General features: G+C 36.3%; 1 protein-coding gene across 10 annotated transcripts in view; it reads left to right on the top strand.

Moving 5' to 3' along the window:
- BLTP1 (bridge-like lipid transfer protein family member 1) overlaps positions 1 to 23,015 on the top strand; it is a 115,284-nt gene that overhangs the window by 23,479 nt on the left and 68,790 nt on the right. For all 10 annotated transcript variants that reach the window (XM_063335229.1, XM_063335230.1, XM_063335237.1 and 7 more), the window contains exons 9-24: positions 685 to 764; positions 2,009 to 2,159; positions 4,039 to 4,195; positions 4,939 to 5,017; positions 5,731 to 5,822; positions 6,716 to 6,833; positions 7,934 to 8,089; positions 9,039 to 9,136; positions 10,213 to 10,391; positions 10,522 to 10,628; positions 12,710 to 12,918; positions 15,729 to 15,956; positions 16,479 to 16,616; positions 16,845 to 17,021; positions 19,852 to 19,980; positions 20,924 to 21,043. In XM_063335229.1, the coding sequence (XP_063191299.1) occupies positions 685 to 764; positions 2,009 to 2,159; positions 4,039 to 4,195; positions 4,939 to 5,017; positions 5,731 to 5,822; positions 6,716 to 6,833; positions 7,934 to 8,089; positions 9,039 to 9,136; positions 10,213 to 10,391; positions 10,522 to 10,628; positions 12,710 to 12,918; positions 15,729 to 15,956; positions 16,479 to 16,616; positions 16,845 to 17,021; positions 19,852 to 19,980; positions 20,924 to 21,043 (2,218 nt within the window). The remainder of the gene's footprint in view (positions 1 to 684; positions 765 to 2,008; positions 2,160 to 4,038; positions 4,196 to 4,938; positions 5,018 to 5,730; positions 5,823 to 6,715; positions 6,834 to 7,933; positions 8,090 to 9,038; positions 9,137 to 10,212; positions 10,392 to 10,521; positions 10,629 to 12,709; positions 12,919 to 15,728; positions 15,957 to 16,478; positions 16,617 to 16,844; positions 17,022 to 19,851; positions 19,981 to 20,923; positions 21,044 to 23,015) is intronic.

The following is a 23,015-nucleotide window of genomic DNA, read 5'->3' as shown; positions in this document are numbered from 1 at the left end:
ATACTTGATCATTACGTTATAATTATTATTTTTTGCAAATCAGAGTAGACATAACCTAGCAATATGACAGTTGCCTTTTTGATAGGAGACTTGAGACCAGATAGACTTGAATATTCAGTGTTTATTTTCAGAAGCTCGTTTAGTCCGAGGTAGCAGATAGACCAGGAATCACAGCATGATAGGGAAGGAAAGAGAGGATGGAAGTTACAACCTGCACTTCAAATTTAGCTCACAAACAGCTGCGTTTGGACAGACTGTGGTGTGGCTGGGGCACTTCTGTCCGTTCTGTTTGCCCTTCTGGTAACATGAGGAGACCAATGCCTGGTAGCTAAGGTAGCCTGTGGCTCTTGTAGATAGCCTGCAGCCAGGCTGTTGGCAAGACCAGCACAGACACATGGAGCTGGTGTCATGGGATCACATCAAACTTGAGTCTTGCCCAAAAAATCTTCCTGGTCAGGTACCACATACATTTTATCTCCACTGTTGGCTTGCTTGATGCAGATAGCAGTTTTATTGATGATTCAGTGGTTAAATGTGTACTACTTACAAGATACAAGTGAGCCTGACTTATGTAATCTCTTCCATTTTGCTTAATGTGTTGCATTTAAAATTACTTCAATTCATGAAGATTAACTTTAGTGTATTGCTTTTTAATCTTTATCTTTGCACTCTTTTCCATTACAGGCCACCGAGGCTGATGGGGGAGGGTTTTGTTGTAATGCAGTCCAATGATGTTGATATCTATTACTATATGGATGAACCAGGTACCTTCTGTTCAATACAAAAATAAAATTTTAATGGGTTTGAAGGCTATTTTTTTTATTTAATTGTCTGGACTTGCTAAGCAAATTCTTTTTTTATGCTGAAAAATTTCTATGCTGAAAGAGTTAGTGTAATGTTTTGGACCCCATAAAAGCATTCATAAGTACGCTTTTAAGTTCATAAGTTATTTTTCTGCAAATGAAAAAAAAATTCCACTGAAACAAATGGGAGAGTAAATTTAGAAGGGAGTGAAATTTTGAGCTGCATTCTCTTTAATGTTTGTTGTCGACTTCTAGACCCTTTCATGTAAGAGACCTGGGGAACTTCATAGATGAAAAACTGTACATGTACAACAAACTTTTTTTAACAGTGAGTAGTGTTATATAGATGTAGGTACTCTGCCAGCAGTGCCTTCTGTAAGTCTATATGCAACATGGAAGCAATTACTCTTGATGCTTGTTCTTGAAACAAGTTCTGTTTTAAGCTGGAAACTTAAACGATGTAGGTTTCCAAAAGTACTTCAGGAGTGGGAACAATTTATAGTCAATACCTACTGGGGTTTTTGGGAAGTTTATTTGGTGCATGGATATCTGAATATTGTGGTGTCTGTCTTCTGCACTTTAAATCCAGCGTATTACCACTTAATTTTGCTGGAGTTTTTTCAGTTTGCAGAAGCTTTTGCTCTGACTCCACTTAAGGTATTGCCTGAATCTTGAACAAAGGTAACATGTTCGATCATGATGTATACTGGTATAGGATAGGTAGAAATTTTGGATCGTTGCTGAGTGACTGCTTGAATTTTTGCTAGTAACTCTGCGTCTACTGTAGTAAGTCTTCCTTTTTATTTGCCTGCGTTGTCTGTAGAAATTATTTTAACTTAATCTTATTTGTTTCAAAACTTTGTTTGTAAGCAGGATTCGTAAGTGAATGCAGATGTATGAAAAAAAAAAGCATACTTACATACATGTATGAAAAAAGCATACTTAAGAGATAACACTGTTGTGTATGTCAGTATTTCACTGATACTAGTGAGCAGTGCTTCAGAAAATCCTGAGGATTTTTGGTCATATTCTTGCCCTTCCCCTGGAATTCTGCATTGAATTGTGGCTTGATATTCATGTAACGTAGCGGTCTCAAATAAAACTGACATCAGGACACTTGAATTGTCTTGTGCTTAGGAAACATTTTTCCTGCTAATTTGAAGCAGCTTCCTTTAATAATCTGTTTATTATATTCCGTAATATAGGTCTTGTACCAGAGGAGACGGAGGAAAGTAATGATGGAGAAGCAAACAACGAAGACAGCAAATTACAGGATCTGCCACCATGTTGGGGTTTGGACATTGTTTGTGGAAAGGGAACAGACTTCAACTATGGACCTTGGGCTGATAGGCAGAGGTATTATCATGATTTATGTCTTCAGCTTTAATCTTTAACACCTATTATTATTGAGAAAATATTCTAAAGTTTCCAGTGTGTGACTGCTCAGACTTTTAATTTGTATGGGCTAGACTAGGCAATCTGGAAAAGAGTCCCGTCACAATGGTTTAGTATTAGTAAATTCATTGTTGTTTATCTTGTTGGGCTTACAAAGTTAGGATCACTCAGTGATTTTTTAGTATTAAATTAATAAATTATGTCCCTATATTTTTGTGAGCGAAGTCGTTTTACTATTTATCACGTGTTACATACCTAACGATTACTTTTAGATTCAAGCTCCTCTTAGCTTATGGATGAGAATACACTGTGCATTGATGAGAAAAATTTATGGAAGTACAAGTCTGGCTATGAAAATAATGAGGGGGGAATCATTTATCCCTGCTTAGGAGAATCAATCGCTTGATGTGGTCTCCAAAGTATTTATTATCTAGGTATTTTAGTGACAAAATATTGGGCCAGACCTCTACCACTATTCTTTACTTAGCCCTTGATGTTTTGTGCATGAGTTTCTGGTGGAGACAATAGGATTGTTTGGAGAGTAAAGGTCTATTAAGTAAAAATGACATAACCAGTACTTTCCCTCTTTTCCCCTATTAATTACAGATTGATACTTCTTTTGGCCTCCATTAATTCTCCTGTGAATCTATTATTATTAACTGTCTCTTAGAAGCGTGAGGATGGCAGACCAAAGAGTAGTCATTAGATATGACAGTGTCTTAGAGAATTTAAGAGAAAATGACAGTGTCTTAGAGAATTTAAGAGAAAATGACAGTTTCTAGAACAGTGCTTTGGTGGGAGCAGGAAGTCAGTGAATCATTAATGATATTTTTAACACCACCGAGAAAGCTTGCTCTGTGATGGTATGCTTTTTATAATTCTAACTGGCTAAACAGAAGGCAGTTTGGTGCCTGTGCAGCATCCATAGAGTTTATAGATACATACCTGGGAACACTTTCGCATCGTGGCATGGATGGAAAATAGAATTTTGGAACGTGCCTGAATGTTTTAGAAGCACAGATCTGTGGGAGTTCTATGGACTTTGTACTCTCAATTCATATAAGGGCTTCGACAAATACTGATCTTTAATACACCGTACAATAAGATCTTGGGTTTCCCCATACTTTTGACAGTGTGTGCTGTGTGGTGTTTGTGAGGGTTTTGTTTTTGGGGTTTTTTTGGCTTTTTTTTTTTAAAAAAAAAAAAGAACTTTTAAGCTGCTAGAGTGGTCAGGTGCTGGGTGCAGGAAACTGCTCCCCCTCTTAAAGACTTACTTCCACCCCCCTGAGATCTAATAAGCTGTGCTGTCTGGGCTTCATTGCTGTGGCTTTCCTTTCACGTAGTTGTATGTTCAGATACAAGTCTGCAGAAATGTAGGCTTCATTTCACTCCCATTCTGAGATCCTAAAGTTTTGTATTTTGTTTATTTCTGGGCATTCCATCAATTATCTATGCACAAACTGAAGCATAAACAGATTACTTCCTACTATGTTTTTGTAGCAGATTTGTAAACCAAAAATTAGGAATAAGAAGAAAAGCATAGCTTGTTTGCCATCTGAATTAAAATATTTTTGTTCTAAATCACTTATGGTCTGTCTGTTTATGGCTGTTATCCAAAAGTCACTTCTTGTCATTGAAACTTTGGGAGATTTCAGTAATGAGTTGGAAGGCACCCACGATGAAGACTTGAAGATTCTTTCTTATCACATCCAGTGGTTGTCTAACTACTCAGCTAACTGCAAAATAATTAAGCGAACCAAATAGATGCATAAATATGTATAAATACATATGTATTTCTTCTGTGAATAAAAACAACTCCTTTTTTTTTCTTCCTCACTAGGGATTGCTTGTGGAAGTTTTTCTTCCCACCAGACTACCAAGTTATGAAAGTCTCAGAAATTGCTCAGCCTGGGAAACCAAGACAGATCCTTGCTTTTGAACTGCGGATGAATATTATTGCAGATGCCACCATTGATTTGCTTTTTACCAAAAATAGGGTAAATAATGAAAACTTACCTAGAAACTGACTTGTCTACTTTAATTACACTGTGCTTTTTGGTTCTGTGTATTTTTACTTGTCTCAGATTTTTATTACAGAACTACGATTTTAAAAGCTAGGAGATTTTTGTTTTAGTCTTCCATAATTATGGGTAAACCCTTCAAAGAGTAATATTGGCTGAGAGGTATTAATATTTGTTGGCTTATTTTAAGTTTCTTTCAAGCCTTAAAGCAACATCTTAACCCATGCCAGCTTCTGCAGTTTTGGGAATTCAAGATCTGGATGTTTCCTATGCAGTCTTTCATTACTATGAAGCTCACCATGATGAAAAGATAATTTCTTCTGATATTGGATGAATATCTAATATTACTAGAGGGATGAAAGTGAAGGGAACAAAAGATGTGTATGTGTAGGGGGTTGGATTTTTTTTTTCCCCTGTTGCTGCTCTTATTTTGTGACTGAAAGGGTTAGAAAATGTAGCATTAAAAATATACATTCATCTGCCCTCTTACTCTGTTTCTATTAGTGGAACTAAGGCAACATGTTAAGCCTAAAAATGGTGTTATTTAGTATCATTGCACATAGATAGTTCATTAGTAATTTTTCCGAATGATAGAAAGACTTCTTCCATCCAGTGCCTTAATCAGGGTGTGGATAGTGATAGCCAGAGGCATAAAGTACACTGGTTGATGTGGCCATCCTAGAAATAATGTTTGGACTTTTTTCTTTCTTGCAATACAGGAAACTAATGCTGTTCATGTAAACGTCGGTGCAGGATCATATTTGGAAATAAATATTCCCATGACAGTAGGTGAAAATGGTGAGTTAAGGCTAAGCTTAAGTTGTTTTCCTAATGTTTTTCCTGAACGAGTATCTTAATTTCTATGTGTGTGAATGTCTTGTAGTGTTTTTCTTTTGTGACTATGAAATGTATATTCTTATGTAAAGGAACAAAAAGTATTTCCTTGTACATTTCATTGCAAGATATTAAAGCATGTACGTATTTAAGTAGTTAAGTTACCTCCATGTATTGTTTGGATTAGGAAACACAAATTCCTTAACTACTAGATGGTGTATCATTTAACTGTGTGTGTATTGAAGCAGATTACAGATACGTTGTCAACTCAAATCTAGGATTAGTGTAGTAGTTGAATCATGCTGAGAAATGCATTATGAAAATTAATATAATAGTTTATTTAAACAAAATAAATGCCAAAATCCAAGGTGAAGTGGAGATAAATATTATAAAGTTATGGGTATGTTCCTTGCATTTCCTGATCTTGTTGGCTGGTTTGAAACCCTTTGCTAAATTGTTTCTTCTCTTGATTCTTTTTGGCATATTTGAGCTTTATTCTGCAACTTAAACCAAGATCTCCAGAACCTGAGCATTTCCAGACAAACAGGAGAGGACAGAATTATTATAGTACTAATTTCCATTGTTAGTGGACTGCTGAAATCAAGGGTGAAAATTGTTTAAGTATTTGTGTAACTCTTATGTCTGAATTATTATGTTTTATATCTTTTGTTTGATAGGCTATTCACCTACAATTAAAGGGCAGCTTCTACATGTTGATGCCACCAGCAGTATGCAGTACCGGACTCTCTTAGAAGCTGAAATGCTAGCTGTAAGTTTGTATTAATAAGTGCAAAGCTTCGGTATCTAGAGGGTTTTTAATAAGGGACATATTTTTTGTCTGTGGAGTGGTTCTTTAAGTTCATTAACAATACAGAAGTACACCTTTTGAATGTATTTTGCAAGACCTCAATATGTGAGGAACTTACACGCACACATAACTGCACTTGTGTAACTTTCAGTGACTTATGTAATTTATATACCAAGTTATATGTGTTTTGAAAGCAGTGGAGGGATTGGAGTGCCATTTGCAAATCTTGCCTCATTTACTATGTAGTTGTATGTTCATATAGGTTTTACTTTAAATGATTACACTCTCTAGCAGTGCTACAGAATGTGAATGCATATTACTTAAAATTACTTCAGAGTGCTTAAACTACTTGAGACACGTTTAATACTGCATTATTCTTTTTTTTGCCTAGTATTTCACTTCTGCAGTACTGTAATTCTGTAGTTTACCTTTCTCGCTGGCTTTTAAATGACCTTATGAGAGTAATGTTTTTAAAGTTTAAATTTGAGCATCATATCCATGGTTGAAAAATATTATATTCTGAGGGATTTTATCTTTAGTATATTGTGAAAAGCGATCCTTTTAATGAAAATTTTGGTTTATAAATTGCTTTGTATGTCTACTGCAACAGTATCAGAAGTTTGTAGTATACCTTTCCAAGTAAATGAATACACTAGCACTTGACCTTCAAACACAGAAAGAGAGAGAGATTAAATTATTAAGGAACTGGAGAGTCCTTATGTTCATCCCAGCAGGAAAACAGTTTTAATTATTCAGCAGAGTACATATGTGAAAACTGCTGAGCTACAGGGTCATCTTTTGTCATCATCGTCATCTTTTCAAGTAATTCTGATGCTTTAATATCTTGTTCACAGTTTCATATTAATGCCAGCTATCCCCGGATATGGAACATGCCACAGACATGGCAATGTGAACTTGAAGTTTATAAAGCAACCTATCATTTTATCTTTGCTCAGAAAAGCTTCTTTACAGGTAACTTCTTTACTAAATAAGTTGCATATCAAATTAAATATTCTTTCTTTAGAATTTCTTTACAAATTTTGCAAAGGTGTACAAGGTCAAGTACTCTGATTTCACATATTTAGGACAACAAATCATTTCCAAGGACAAAGTTCCTGATGCTTCCTGTTGCCTATAAGTGCGTGATATTCTTAAATTTGAGTAGGGATACCAAATAATTTCATTTTCTAACAGCTAGACTAAATTTGATCTGCAGTTAAGTCATCTTAAATTTCATATGAATTTATTTCGATCAGAGCTATTGATTTGTTTAATATTTGCCACATAGGATGGTGATTTCTCTGATATCTTTCTCTTTGGATGACTGATTTTCAACTACTTAGGCTTTAGGTTGTGTCCCTGTGGCTGACAGATGGTGAGAGAATGTAATTTGCTCCTTAGGATTTTGGCTGTGAAGAAGAATACATGTGCACAGGCAGTACAGTGTGATACAGCGTCACCAAACTGTTGCTGAACGTTCCAGCTGCAGTAATGGAAAGAATATAGCCCCATCAATGTGGCACTGCCTGGGCTAATTAGCCCTGCTGGGAGGAAGGATTAATTAGGGCAGGCATAGTGCCATGCTAATAAAGTTATCCTCCTAGTGAGGCCGGAGCCATTATCTGTATAGTGCTGCAGTACGCAGCATAGTCTACCAATCTATTCAGAGCAAACGTCAACTTCTACAACAATACTATTTTGCTGCCTTAGAAAATATTATTAATGTACACATTCAGAGTATCAGAGTGGAAAACCAAAGGAACGCAGTTGGTAGTCCAGTGCTTTTAGGTCAACGTGTAAATTTGCTAGTGAACAAAACTGATCAAGAAAACTTAATTAAACCTATGGCTTTCCAACTTAAAAAGCAGGTGAGAAATGGGAGGTGGATTCATAGCAAGTATTTGTGGAATATCTGCCTGAGAAATGGATACTGTGTATTGTTCTCATTTTCCTTTTTCTCTGAAGGAGCAAACATTTAAGATTTATAGTTTATGAAAAGCCAAAAACTTAAAAGAAATAATCTGTCACTTGATTGCTACTAACTTGTCTTTTATTACTTTATGTGATTTTAGATTTGATCCAAGACTGGTCCAGTGATAGCGCACCTGATATTTTTTCATTTGTTCCTTATATGTGGAACTTCAAAGTCATGTTTCATCAATTTGAAATGATTTGGGCAGCAAATCAACACAACTGGATTGACTGTTCCACCAAACAACAAGAAAATGGTGAGATCACTTTTTTTAATTTGGAAGAAGAGTACATACTACAAAAAATATGTACAAAATACAGAGTATACACATAGGGTACAAGAATTATAAAATTTTTACTGGAAGAATGTGTGTTCAGTGATAACTACCCATTTTGCTACTGTTGATGTGCATAAACCATCCTAAAACTGTTGTAAGCTCTAACTCACTTGGTACAAATGCATACCTTCTTAGTGGAGAGTGCAGCTCTAGATCATGTTTTAGCATTCATTTTTCAAGACCCTTTGAATCTTTGATTTAGTACAACAGTGTGCGGAGAGTAGCCGTGAGGTCTTGACATATGTTCAGTAAGCTAACTGAAAACATTCACTTGGGAATAAATTTTTTTAAGTGATGTTGGAAAAATACCATTTGAACTCCGGATAATTAGAAAGAATAGGAGATAACGCTGCTAATTCTAGACAAAACTAAGAGGTACACTTCAGAAAGCCAAAACTTTGTTTAATGTGCAGTTTGGTTTGTACGTGTTTACAGTGGTCTACGCTGTACTAGAATCATATAATTTCAATGCAGAAAGAGGAAGGTGGTTTAAAAATCATGAAGTTGTGTTCTAGTTAAAAATAAGGTTTCCTTCTTTAGCCTGTGTGTTTTCTTGTCCAAAAATTGGTGTGTAAAGCAATAAAGTTGTAAGATATTAGTTACAGTTGTTTTTATTGTCTACTTGCAGTTTCATTGTGTTAAGTACAGTGTCTCTGTATAAAGGACAAGCTGTAAGGAGTAAATAGTTTCAGAATAATTTAGTACGATGTACTCAAAATACACAATATTGCATTGGCAATTTCTTATGTCATGAATTCTTGAATATCTTTTCATTATTTTTACCTGTATGGTTGATAATTTGTCTAAGAACAAAATAAGGAGTAATTTTGACAGATTTGTTTTGTTTGTTTTTCCTTTACTCTCCCAGTTTATCTAGCAGCTTGTGGAGAAACATTGAACATTGTTTTCTCTCTGCCTTTCACTGACTTTGTTCCAACCACATGCAATACTAGATTCTCTTTAAGGGTAAGTCCTTCCCCTCTCACCTCTTTTGTCTTCTAAATGTGAGATAGTTTCTCTACCTTCTTCGGTCAGGACATCTGGAATAGACTCTTTCCTGAAAGAAAAATACTCTCTTTAATTTCTGGTTCATAGAATTTTTCTTCAAGTAACCCAGAGGTAAATGGTTTCTGTTGCTTATATGAAGCATCCAATCATAGGCTGTTTTAATTTAATTTATACATACATATATATACACAAATAAAAATACATTTTAAGAATATATATACACATTTCATACATACATACATTTAGTATGTATATATTTACTATATATACTTAGACTGTGTGTGTCTGTATGTATTTTATCACTTGAGAGTCTGTTCCCATTTATTTAGAAAATGTGAAAAGAGCTAATACATGTTCAAAGATAAAAATCAAATACTGGAATGAGTACCCCCAAACCATTTTGGAAAGCCATCTTCCAGATTTTTGAGAGTTTCTGTAGAATAAGTAATGATGATTATAGTAATAATGAAAGTAATAAGTAATAATGAAATAATGAAAAGTGTTTTTAACGGACGCAGCTAATTCTTTGAAAGACTGTGCTACTTTTCTTCCCTAAAATAAAAGCAATCTACTGCTACTAAAAATAAAAAAATAGTTGATGGTGATGTTGGTAATTTTTTATAATTTGATAGCAAAGAAAGAAATATTTTATCTTTTTTTTTTGTTGGTTTAAAAAGTAATGTTTAGTTGAGTTGTTGGGTACCTTTGGACCACTCGCTCACCTTTTGCAATATGGCTTGAACACCAGAAGAACAGGAATCACTAAAAGCCGTGGCCCTGTGTTTTATAGATTGCTACGGTGTGGTGTTACATGCAAATTACTGGCCTTGTAACTGTTCAGAACTACAGAGCTCATGGGATTGTACTAGAAGTTGGTGGGAGCTGTGGTCAGCAATCGCGTGAAAATTGAGATTTCTTGCCTCACTTTGCTTGTAAAGAGAACATGATGGAGCATATGAACATGGAAATAGCATGAGCATTATGCATGAAGTGAATGTAAATTAAGTTTTCAGTTACTAATGTTTGATTTTTAGGGAGAAGATGTTGATCTTCATTTGTATCTACCAGATTGTCATCCTAGTAAATACTCCCTTTTCATGTTGGTGAAAGATTGTCAGCCTAATAAAATAAGTCCTGAATCTTGTATTTCTGCTGAATGTCAAAGTGGTCAGAAAACGGGCAAACCCAAATGGAGGAACATTACTCAAGAAGAGTGAGTTTCACTGTGATATATATTTATGTCTTTATATTGGCTCTTCATATTTACTTACATTGTTTGTGATGAAAGCAACCTCATGTTCATGGAAGATATTTAATAAAAGTGTGATGTTTCTTTTTGAAAGGGCTGGATGGGTTGAATGCTGGACAGTCCCGAGCGTTGTGTTTACAATTGACTACTCATGGCACCCGATTTATCCTCAAAAGGCAGATGAGCAGTTAAAACAATCCTGTAAGTGTCACTACCTTTTTCTCGTTAGTGTGTTTCATTTCAGGAACTGCTGTGACTGTTGGATCAAGCTGCTTAAATTTGCAGAAATGAATTTAGAACTGAACTACTATGATATGTTGTCACATGGGAGAATGCTGATGTTTAGAATGCGCCAGGTTTCATTTAAAAACTGACAATAGCTCATGATGCGAAATTTCAGAAAGTGTCCCAGTTCCCCGTGTAAAGAAAGGATACTGTCTGTAGTACACTTCTTGTCCTTAACAAAGTGGATCTCTTAAGTGGGTTGTTGCATAACATAAAATACCGGTTGGCATATTAAATATGAAGTACAATATTTTTGTCAGTATCATGTTCGTTAGCCTTCTAAGCTTTTTCTCCTTTAAGTTGTGGTTTTGTCTTATGATTTAAATGTTTAAATGCACTACATATGAGATATGATAACATTGTCTGCAATTTCATTGTAGCTATCGCTGTTTAAGTGAGCCACAGACATCAGATACAAGTGTTAGGCTGGTCAGTCTAACACTAATTTCTAAATAACAATTTTTAAGTTTTAAATACCTAAACAATATTTCTAAATAAGAAATATTCTGTAAGTATGTGGCTGTAAAAAAAAAAAAAAAAAGTTACATGATACTTAAATGCAGAAATAAAGTAAGTTATTTTAAATGCAGAGGGAGGCAGGTATGCAGGAAGTTATGAAGTTAAACACAAGTCTTTCAGGGTGAGATGGTGGAAGCAGAAGTGATGAAGGAGAGGGAGCAGAAGAATAATGAAGGCTAATGTGAATGGGCCTCAATCAGCCAGGTGTTAGAAAACATGCTGGATGATGGTTTTAGGTTTTGAGTTGCAACAATTCAAATCTAAAAGAACTCCAGTTTTAGAGGACGAAGCAGAAAAAGTAAGATTCATCTTGCAGATGTTCATTAAGTGCTCTTGTGAGACTCTGTCAGTTTGTGTCAAATGTGCATACTTCAAATTTGAAAACATTTACTGGTAATCATAGCAATTGAACCTGCATTGGAAAGTTTGTACATACACAGGTAATTTCGCCTGCAGATTCCTTCAATGAATAATCCAGCACAGTCCAGCTCACTTCTAATCTGTGATGTTGATAGAATGGGTTTGTTACAGTAGCAACACCTGGGTTTTATTTTGAGTCAATCAATAGGACTCTTTAAGTCTCTGAGAAACAAATATGTTGCATTACAAGAGATGCAGCTTCCAAAAAAAAGTGGTCATATCACTGCGACATTTAGCTAATTTATAACACATAACTTAATGCAAGCACTCGGCAAGCATCGTAGGCAATCATGGTAAGTTAAAGCCTTGAAGGCTTGCTGGCTACAGATGTGTATTCACTGTAATTCTGTATGTGCTAGTTCTTCCAGATAAACTGGCACTTGAAATCTTACTGGAGCATCAGTTTTACAGGGTTTTCCCTTGGAGTTGTTTACTTCCCAGCAATCACTTTACATCCCTAAAGCACTTCCAGTTATTCGCTTCCTTCTCGTCGCCTTTCCTCACTCAGAAAAGACAAAACGCTTTCTTCTCCCTAACTCCAAATAAAAAGAAGGGATAGGAAATGCGATTTGAATTTCCAAACTGTCTTGTGACTAGAGTAATTGAGTTGTTTGAGAGGAAGTTTTGGCCTACAGAGCTTCCGGTTCAGAATAAGTTTTTAATATAACTGTTGCAGTTTTCCTGTTTATTCACTTCTGTTTATTCTGCAATAGCTGTGTGGTTGTGGGAAATCCACTACGCTGAAATGAAAGCATGTCTTTGTTTAACTTGAAAAGCAAGATAAATAAATTGAATTTTTTTTTTTTCAGAACTCGAAGGATTCTTTTTCTCTTGCTTAATTAACATTGACTAAAATATTCTTTATTTCCCTGTCTTCCCATAGTTACTAGAGATGAGAAACAAGTTCTGTAGCATAGACATATTAACATAACTATACAATCCAAATTAAAAGGATGCAAAAGTTTTATAGTTAATACACATTCATATTTGCAGAATTTTGACCATCAGAAGCCTAACTTGTAATCAAAGTTTGTTTTCTTTTTTATTTTGCTCCAAAGTGTCAGAAATGGAAGAAACGATGTTATCTGTGCTAAGACCATCGCAGAAAACGGCCGACAGTGTGATTTCATCTCCCACAGCTTCAACCCGCCTTCCCCTTGACCCCTCAGAGCTGCCCCCGGATAAGCTCCATGTGGAACTGGAACTCTCCCCAGATTCCCAGATAACTTTGTATGGACCCCTGCTCAAAGCCTTTCTGTCCATAAAGGTAGGCACAGGAACAAAACTCATAAAATTTATGGCTGGTCACATGTAGGAAAGGGAAATAATTCATTTGAAATGGAAAATTAGAATTCTGCAGAATGTGTGAATTTAGATGAAAACTTTTTGTAAGTACTAGTTTGGAATGACTTCGTTTGGTGTATGGTGTAGCTGAGATGAATTTGGTTGGCAGAGGCTTTTGAGAAGACTTCCAATATATATACGTAGATCCATATCAGCATAATTTTCCTTTCAAGGAATAGTATATGCTCTGGACTTTGTGCGGAAAATTCCCTCTTCGGCTTCTGCAGTAGTAAAACAAAAATTAAATCCATGATTATGACTAGTGCTTATATTAACAACAACTTTCATGCAAAGATATATCAGAACCCATGCTTTTAGTGCATTTTAAGTTCTGCAGAGTGTCCTGATTGTTTGGATTTTTTTAATTTTAATTTGATGCCGTGAAATTTCTGGAGTTAGGGTCATGGAGGGGGAAGGGGGAAGGACACGACATTAAGTTTAATTTAAAAAGCTACTTCAATTAATATTGAAGAAGAATTTTTCATCATTTCCTTTGTGTTAACCTATTATGCTTTAAAAAGTTTCTTTGTGTCGCTTATGTTGTGTCCTCTTCCCTTACTGATCTTCAGGGTGGCTAAAACCAGTTTAATTTCTTCCCACCTCCCTCATCCTGCCTTGTGACAAAAGCAGAGGTGATTCAACATGTCGCTTCTATTTGACCACCAGTGAAAGGCTTGGGTTCTGGTTGGTTTTTGTGGTTGTTTGGGTTTTTTTTGTTTTAAAGGTCTATTTTATCCCGTGCAGATCTAGGCTAAGGTACTGCTTCTGTGGGCTTTCGCTTTGGGTCAGAGGACAAGGAATTTTCTGAGACAGGTGATCAGTATCAGGACTCATACCAAAACAGTAATTTTTTATGAATTTATATAAGGTATTGCATGTAAGCAATGAATAGCAGAAAATATTATGTTTTTGTAAAGTACAGGACTTTCAAATATGCTCATTATTTTTTGATGTTGACGCTAAAGTAAATGGGATTAAAATTAGGCCGGTATTGCATATTGAAGACTTAATTTCTTCCGATACAGAGGAAGTACACCCATGTTTGAAACGTTTATTGAGCTCCTCTTTTGGAGCCCATGAATTCATGAGATGGTTCTGGCTTTCCAAGTAAAGCAGCACTTCTTCACTGCTCTTTGCCTCTGGAGTTTTACGTTAGATCCCTTGATCCTATGATGATTTAATTTTTTTAGGTGCAGATTTCTCAGATTAAATCTAGCTTTTATCTTTTAAATCTCAAGAGAAAATTCAGATTAGTAGCTCCTTTTTGAAAAAGCGCATTTATTGTTCTTTCTAGTATCTTTGTTTATATTTGTGACTGTGTTTACATTTTTTTGTCCAGCTGTGCTGGCAGCATCTCTTAATAGATTTCTGGGGGGTTTCTTAACGCTTGTTTTCCTGCCATGTGGTTGAATTGCTATTTTCAGTTTGGTTTTATTGATCTTTTTTAATTCATGCATGAGAGATTCCTGGACATGCACAGTTCATGCAGTTTTGTTAAGCTTTCTATTCTTGGGAGGTAGTTTTTTGGTTTTAGCGCACGGTGTTTCTTCCTGAAGGGCTTACTGGCTGGGAATGAATGATTTATAGATCCTCGCATCCCCAGCAGGAGGTACCAGGAGTAAGTTGCTGAAGTTCTTAGCACCCTCTGCTGGGTCTGCCTTATAAAAAATATTTCGAGTTCTGTATCGTAACATTGACCTTTATCTTTTCCCTTTGCTAAAAAGCAAAGCAGATTAGCTTTGCTTAACTTTTGAGGGTTTTTTGGTTTGACCACAGAGCAGCAGCGCTTAATTCATGTGCTTTAACACCAAAAATACTTCAGGGACTCAGTGCAAGATCGTAAAATTACATGTCCACAGGAGTCATTATTTCAAGGCCAATAATGAGCCTGCCTTTTCTGCAGACCTTTTTCGAGGATGCAGGTACCTTGCACTTGCTTGCTTTCTTTTTGTTGTAAGTTTCCTCTTTGCTCACTGGTGCTGCAGACTTCTGCTTACAAAAGAAAAAAGAAGTTTTGCAAGGTGGATGAGGCACAGAAATGGGAAGAACAGGAGCAAGAAACATCATAAGACTCGAATCTCTTTCAGTTTAATCTCCAGTCTAGTACGCATTTGTCTGCATCTCACAAATCACCAGTGGAGTTTGTAATAGTTGGAACTTTTTTTTTTTTTTTTTTTAAATTAGTGATGGATTTTCTATTTCCCAATAGAATTTGGCAAAACTACTTTGGTCTTAGATAATTGAGGGGGATTGGCTTAGAAACAAGGTGGGATTTAGACACAAGGTGAGAAATGTCTATAGTATTGTAGAAGTGTTTAAGACTTTGAAATATGCTGATAAGAAGTTTCAGAAGGGTGGGTGAGAGTGATTTGCTGCAGCATGTTTGTGTTCTTACTCTCAAAGTTATCTTTAAAAGCACAAAATCTGTTTAAAATGTCAGCAGTAGTACAAATAACTATTCTGAATTATTGCATGCATCTAGAATACTGGTACTTTGAGAACTACTGATGCCCCTTCTTTTCCTTGCAAAGCACACGGACTAAATTTGCTCACTTAAGATATAGTTTTTTTCATAAAATAAAAGTATGTATGTTTCTCCAGCTATGGGTTATAGCTATACTGCTTGTTTTACAGAGCGTGAATGTACAGGAAAAGGTTGGATTTGTATTTCATTATGTTGCCTATATGTTTTTAATTTGTTTTCCATATGGTCATAACAATTCCTTTTCCTAGGAAAATTATTTTGGAGAAGATGACATGTACACTGACTTTGAAGAAGTTATTTCAAGCCCTGTTTTGTCACTGTCAACATCTTCAAGCTCTGGATGGACAGCTGTTGGAGTGGAAAATGACAAAAAAGAAAACGAAAGTTCAGGCAAGCCAGTTCACCCTCTTACTCTGCGCCCGTGGGATATCACCGTGCTTGTTAATTTGTACAAAGTGCATGGGCGATTACCAGTGGTAAGTACTTTTAAAATATTTTTGTTTCACCCTGGAACACTAAATTAGGGTGGCGCTTACCAAAGAGCATGTGTGTATGCTCTACTAAAATTGTGGCTATCTAAACCAATTTGAGACATGATTTGTTTTGCTTATCTGGGAGGCAGACTCGCATAGTTTTTCATATATGATTTTTATTCAATGAACTTGATTTGAGTGATAATATTTTTGATTGACCATTATGATTTCTCCGCTAATTAGCAAAACTATCTTTTAATGCTGCATTCTGCTCTGTGCAGCTGCATTCTGAGGGATCCCCTGGAACTCAAATAAGAATCCAGTTAAAAATTGTGTTCACCCAAAGGGTTTGACTTGCTGTTTATGTAATCGTTGAAAGATTTTTAAAGTTGCACAGGCTTCTTTTGAGTATCCACTTGGAGGAAAATTAACATGCTTCCTGCTCCCAGGTTTGCTTCTAATCTTACAATACCCATGTTGTATATTTTCAGTTTCTGAAGCAGATGCGTTTAATTTTTATTTTAGCATTGCAGTCCAGATGGTCCTGAGTGCCCTACAGCTTTCTTGGAAAGGTTGTGTTTTGAGATGAAGAAAGGATTTAGAGAAACAATGCTTCAACTTGTACTGTCTCCAGTGAATTTGTTTCTGAGTGACAACTATCAGGTAGTAAATTGCTTTTTATGTGTTCGCCTGTGTGTGTTTGCATTGTGGAAGTTGTGATGATCTTAAAATTGTATTATTTTTTTGTTAGGAACTTTCCTGTTGTACTCAGACAATGTTTATTAAGGCTTATGAATTTTAAGTGGTATTAAAATGCATATTCCCTTTCTATTGATGTATTCTTTGCAAATATTAGCTTTGCAAATATTAGCTTTAACTTGTCCTTCACAGCGACCTGCAGTGGATGAAGTTCTTCGAGAGGGTCACATCAGCCTGTCAGGTCTGCAGTTGCGTGCTCACGCAATGTTTTCAGCAGAAGGGCTGCCTCTTGGAAGCGATACCTTAGAATACGCGTGGCTGATAGATGTACAGGCTGGAAGTCTTACAGCCAAAGTTACAGCACCGCAGGTACCATCTAGAAACTATTTGCTTTGAACTATTACCTTTATTCTTTCTTGTAAAACTGATGTAGCACAGGTTTTGGAAAGCACGTCATCTCAGCTGAATTTGGATGCATCTGTGTCTTAAGTAACTTTAATTTTATAGTTTGAAAATCTAATCATTTCTGTAAATGGATGCCAAATGAGCTGAATCTGATACTCATCTTAAGTCTAGGTGTAAGAGTGTGGCTAGCGTTATATGAGACTTTGAAGAGATGATGATAACAGAGCACAGACAAATCGGTAGTGAATCACAGAATGGTAGGGGTTGGAAGGGACCTCTGGAGATCATCTAGTCCAACGCCCCTGCCAGAGCAGGGTCACCCAGAGCAGGTTGCACAGGAACGCGTCCAGGCGGGTTTTGAATGTCTCCAGAGACGGAGACTCCACCACCTCTCTGGGCAGCCTGTTCCAGTGCTCTGACACCCTCAAAGTAAAGAAGTTCCTCCTCATGTTGAGATGGAACTTCCTATGTTCAAGTTTGTGCCCATTACCTCTTGTCCTGTTGCCAGGCACCACTGAAAAGAGCCTGGCCCCATCCTCCTGACAGTATTTATAAGTGTTGATAAGGTCCCCCCTCAGTCATCTTTTTTCCAGACTAAAAAGACCCACTCCACGGGGATATAACACTTGTGTGTTATAGCTATGTATGTTAGTGTACTTTAATACTGATTAGAAAGGCAGCCACAGTGTCTACATGCACTTCAAGTGGTTTAGTTGCAGAGTAAATAATACTTCTCTGTAAATAGAGCAGGTGTTTTGGGACGCCTTCAGCCATGAACTGGGTAATGTGACAAAGCAGAGAAAGGACAATCTATTCAAAAGGTTTAAGTATGAGATGACTTAGTTAAGTTGCCTGTGTCTTCCTCTGAGGTTACTTTAATTTTGTGATGCTGACTTCTGGAGTTGCAGGTTCGTTACCCCGATGATTAACTCTCTGGGAAGGACAAATACAGTATCCAGTTGTGATTGCAATCTGAAAGGCAATTTGATGTCCCTCGGATGTAAGGTTCTTGGAGATACGATGGTTATTTGCATGAAGGAATGCTGCCAGCAATAAGGATATCAAGTTGACCATCTGGCAAGAGCTCAGTTTGCAGATAAAGTTCTGGCTTTCCATAGAAAGCTATGCACAAAGTCACATTTTAAAGGAGGAGATGAATGAGATACTTTGTGGGAGTGTAGTGCGGGCAGGCCGCAGTAGGAGAGTAGCTGGTAGCTCAGTTATGCTGCTCCCTGCATAAATTCTGAAGCTTGGTCCCACTGCAACATAGTTTGCTTTTGCAGAGTTGGATTTTCTTAGGTCAGCCTTAGCATGAACTCATTTTAATTTTGCCATTTTTGTTACTTTTATTTTTCCAGATATAATAATGGCTCCAAGTATACAGTAGACAGATCACTTTGTTTTATTTCTCATGAGGGCTGCTATATCTTTAAAAAAGGTTGCTTTGTCAGTGTATTCTGAGGCATGAGAAAGGTACATAAACTATATTTAGTAGTCCCTCTTTGGTTTATTTATTTATTCTTTTAAATTTTTAAAGACAGTTCCACATCCTCTTATTTTTCTAAACATTGGCATTTTTAGAAATTGATTTCTAGGATTAAACATGTATTTCATTAGGAGACTTCTGCATCAGATAAAATCAAAGTAACGCATACAAGCCATTTCAGTAAATCTAAAGAATAGACTCCAGATACGTTTTCATGCTACATATACAGACTTCAGTGGCGGTACTTTACAAAATGCTACCACTGATTTAGATAAGCTATAGTATTTACTCCCGTTCTACGCTTCAAAATTAAACCTAGTTGATTCAAAATATTCTGAGGTTAGAGAACATTTCTAAATGCTTGATGCAGCTTAAGGATTTTCTTCCCCTACAAAGCCATTCTCAATTGTACGCTTCATGCAGGATTATTTTATTTTATTTCAATTTTAAATTTTATTTTATTTTTATTTTTATATTTTTATTTTTATATTTTTATTTTTTATCATCAGCACTGCTATGGGACAGAACTTGAATTTGCTGTTTCAGCGTCATTGGCTTTTTTCCCCCCATAGTGTGTGATGTATTGCAAGAATTTGTGAACACACAACACTAAAGGGAGGAGGAGAGATTTTGTGCAGGACAGCCATAGTTATATTAAATTCCATTTAAATTACTGCTGATTTTAAGTGCCCTTTCCTTTGTCTAGCCAAAGAAAATCTATTTCCCTTTCATAATAGAGACAGACAGTCATGAATCATTTCTTTTATGAGTGAGCTAACTATATAAAAGATTTAAATCAACACTCGGCTAATTACTAGGTCTGCTGAGATTCAGCAGTGTCCTGCCTAGCCTGTTTCCTCCTATGCTTTTTAAATGTAACTTTGTTACTTATACACAAGGAAGTCTGACATTTAAATTACACATGGTAATAGAGTATTTCAAGGTATTTTTTCAGGTAAAATAAGGGGAGCTCTGTCTTTACAATGAAGTTCTCAGTTGACTGTAATAGCAAAGACTGTTTCCTTATATTAAGAAATAATTTAGGAAGTTGTTTAATGTCACAGTGTTTTCCGTGAAAAACCGCGGACTTGCATGTTGTGGTGCACATGAAAATAAAAATCAATCTTGACTAACAGGAAATAGACTGTCTATAAGCGAGATAATGCATCCAGAATGTTATGGTGGGGTCTTTTGATTGTTTTTACTCCTGCTCACCTCCCAGTCATTAGTGATGTTTTCCGTACTCTGTCAAATACTGAAAGTTCATTTTGCATACTTACTATTAGACAATGTGTTATTTGCTTACAGCTTGCATGTCTTCTGGAATGGGGGCAGACCTTTGTATTTCATGTGGTGTGCCGGGAGTTTGAACTGGAAAGGCCAAAATCTGTAGTAATATGCCAGCACGGAATTGATCGTCGGTTTTGTGACTCTAAGGTAACCTTTCATCTGTCTTAATTGCTTGCTATATTTGCACAGGTTCTTCCGAACAGTTTAGAAAACCAGCCATCAAGTTATCAAGACACATGGAGTATATAGTCAGATTGGATGTTTCCTTCGATAAATTATAGCTAATTATGTTTTGGAAAGAAAAGTGATTCTCTCTGGATTTTCCTGTGGATATGCACGATGTTTTTGTGCTCTATGAATTATTTTGAGAAATGGTATCCACGGAAATCATGCCTAGTTTCTTACCTCTACTGTGACAGCTAAGAGCCAAAGGGCATACTCCAGTGTCCCTTAAGAGAAAAAGGTCATACTTCTCGTGCTTCTGGCACATTTCCATGGTACTTTTTATCCTCTGTCCTCTGATGAAACAGTGCTTTGGTGGGAGACTTCAGCTGACAGCTTATAGCTTCCATGAACCTTTTTTTTATTAAAAAAAAAAAAAAAAAACAAAACCAAAACAAACCACAAACCATCATGTCATTGTGGATTCTGCTTTTCGTGTTTGTCTCTTGAAATCCATGTGCGTGGTCACTTGAAGACCACGAGGCCTTAAAGACTGAGGTCACTTGAAGACCAAGAGGCTTGCCATATATTAAGTATGATTCCTGGATTTAATCTCTTGACATCCTCCTTGTTTTGTTCCAGTTTTGTGGTGTTCTCTATTAGCAGCCTTGATTTGCCTTTTCCTGGTGGAAGCCAGGAGAGCCAGCTGAGTCCCCTGATGTTGCAGAACAAGAATTAAACATGTACTAGTGAAAATGAACCTCAACACAGAAACACCCCATCTCATACTCATGTTGAGAGTGTAGAATAAGTAACTTTTTATGGCAGAGTTTTAGGCCTCTGCTAAGCAGAACATAAAGGATAAGCACAAATTAAACTAAAACTCTTAATGTATGTTTAAATCTATTTTTCTTTTCTTTTTCTTCAGTTGAACTGTGTCCCTGGGCCATGCCCAACATCTGATGACTTAAAGTACACTATGACACGCTTAGCCATGGATGGAGCAGATCTGTATGTGGTAGAACACGGCTGTGCCACCAATATAAAGGTAAAAATATTTCTCTTTGCAGCAATTAGAGCCCTTCTTTGTCTGTAGAGTTCTCTTGTGTTTTTTTGACCTGAATTTATTGCTTACATTCAATGGACTAAGCAGAATTTCTGAAACTTTAAGTGATAAAAGGTTGGCTTGGACTGGGCCAGGAGTAAGTCATTTTGGCTTCTGCTTAGCAATTCCATTAATGATATCTTGGAAAATGGTAATGAGGAGTGGATGTCTGCCAAAATAAGAGTGGAAGCTGCAGGATTGGTGTAAAAAATTTAAGAAAACACTGGGCAATATAAATCTCAGTGTCTGTACCTGCGAGCTAATAGGAACTTGTGCTGTAAGTTTGTAACTCAGCAACTGGAAATGATTGATACGGATTGCGTACAAGTCAGTGTTTGATAACTCATGATCATCTTATGTGATACAGCTGTTTGAATTAAGATACATCTTTGGTAGAGATGGGAGAAGGGTCAGTGCTGCTGCCTGACTGAATCTAGAATACTGCATGATGTATCCTCCATTCAAAAAAGGACGTGCAGAGAAGAGCTGATATTCTCTCCATTATCCTGTCATATAAAAGAAAATTGGAATAATTTACTCAGTGTAGCAAAATAAAAGTTAAGAGTCAATTGGGTTATGGTAACAACAGAAAAGGTGAAAAGTGCTGTGCTGATGTAAGTGACTAGTAACCGTGCAGTCCATTAATAAATTTGGTTTTAAAAAGTAGACTTAACATGTAAGGTTTTAGGGACAGGTTCACATTATGAGCAAGAATCTAACTGAAGGTTAGATTTTAGACGTAATTATTAAGAAGGTAATTATTTTAGACGTCTTTTTAATGACATGATAACTTGTCATTTGAATGGCTTGCCACCTTGTGGCAGTAAAAAAAATGCCTTTGAGTCTCCAAATTCTTTTGAGTCCAATATTACAAAGCACCACCGCAAATATTAACTGTGTTTGCAGGCATAAATATGAGTAACAGCCTTTTCAAAAGCAGCTTAATAACCTGAACCACTCTAGAAAATTATATGCTGAATGTGTTTCATTCAAATTTTAAAAAAAAGGTTTCCAGTCCTCCTTTATATTCTGACAGAGGCGAGAAGTTATAATTTAATATTAACCCTGTGCATATCTCTTCCATGGCCGGGTTTTTCAGCTTTCCTTCTTTTCTCTGTGAAAAGTTTGAAAGTTTGAAAACTCGATCTGAAATTTTAGGTGCTTTATGGTGACTTTTTCGAGAGGACTCAAGCTGTGCAGGAAACTTGGTGCAATGTCTTCAGGTTATTTGAAGTTTGAAGACTAAGCATGTGTGGCAGGGCTATGTCATCTTTTATTAGTGTACACCAGTGTCGGGGAGGATCGATACTGTATGGGCAGGTGGGTTAGTTGTACAGTGACCGATTTCCACAGCTAAATGCAGGGGTAAAGCAAGAACTTCTGGTTCCTCTTCACAGGGGGCTGGCTCCTGCAGGTGCTGTGCTTTTCATAGGAAAGGGGCAGCTCCTCTTGGGTTCAACAAAACTGCTGGAGTTACGCCAATAAAAGAAATAGAGTGTGATCATATAAGGGCTACTGTAACACAATTCATATAGATCTCAGTTATTAGGATCTGGAATTTTAGTTTTGCAGTGTTTAACGTGGTTGTCTCACAGGGATACTTATTAATTGTAGAGTTAATACAGCTTTGTATTCAAATGCATGTAATTGACGTTTTAGTGTAAGGACATAGAATGATATATATCATATCAAATAATATATTTGACTTTCAAAGTTTCAGTTTTCTCGGTTTTTAGATGATGGTGGAGAACTTAATAAAGATTTAAATTTTTTTTTAAAGTTCATTACAACATCTGTCCAAGTTGAGCTTTCTTTTTTGATCCCTTTACAAAAATAGACTCCTAAATAAAGACTTTATTTTTGTTGTTTAAAAACTGGCTGAAACTAATTTCTAAGCTTGCCTTCTTTTGCAGTG

The sequence above is a fragment of the Chroicocephalus ridibundus genome, chromosome 5 (assembly GCF_963924245.1).
Source record: "Chroicocephalus ridibundus chromosome 5, bChrRid1.1, whole genome shotgun sequence".
Lineage (NCBI taxonomy): Eukaryota > Metazoa > Chordata > Aves > Charadriiformes > Laridae > Chroicocephalus > Chroicocephalus ridibundus.
Note: the sequence above shows the minus strand (reverse complement) of the source record. Positions and strands in the feature narration are given on the sequence as shown.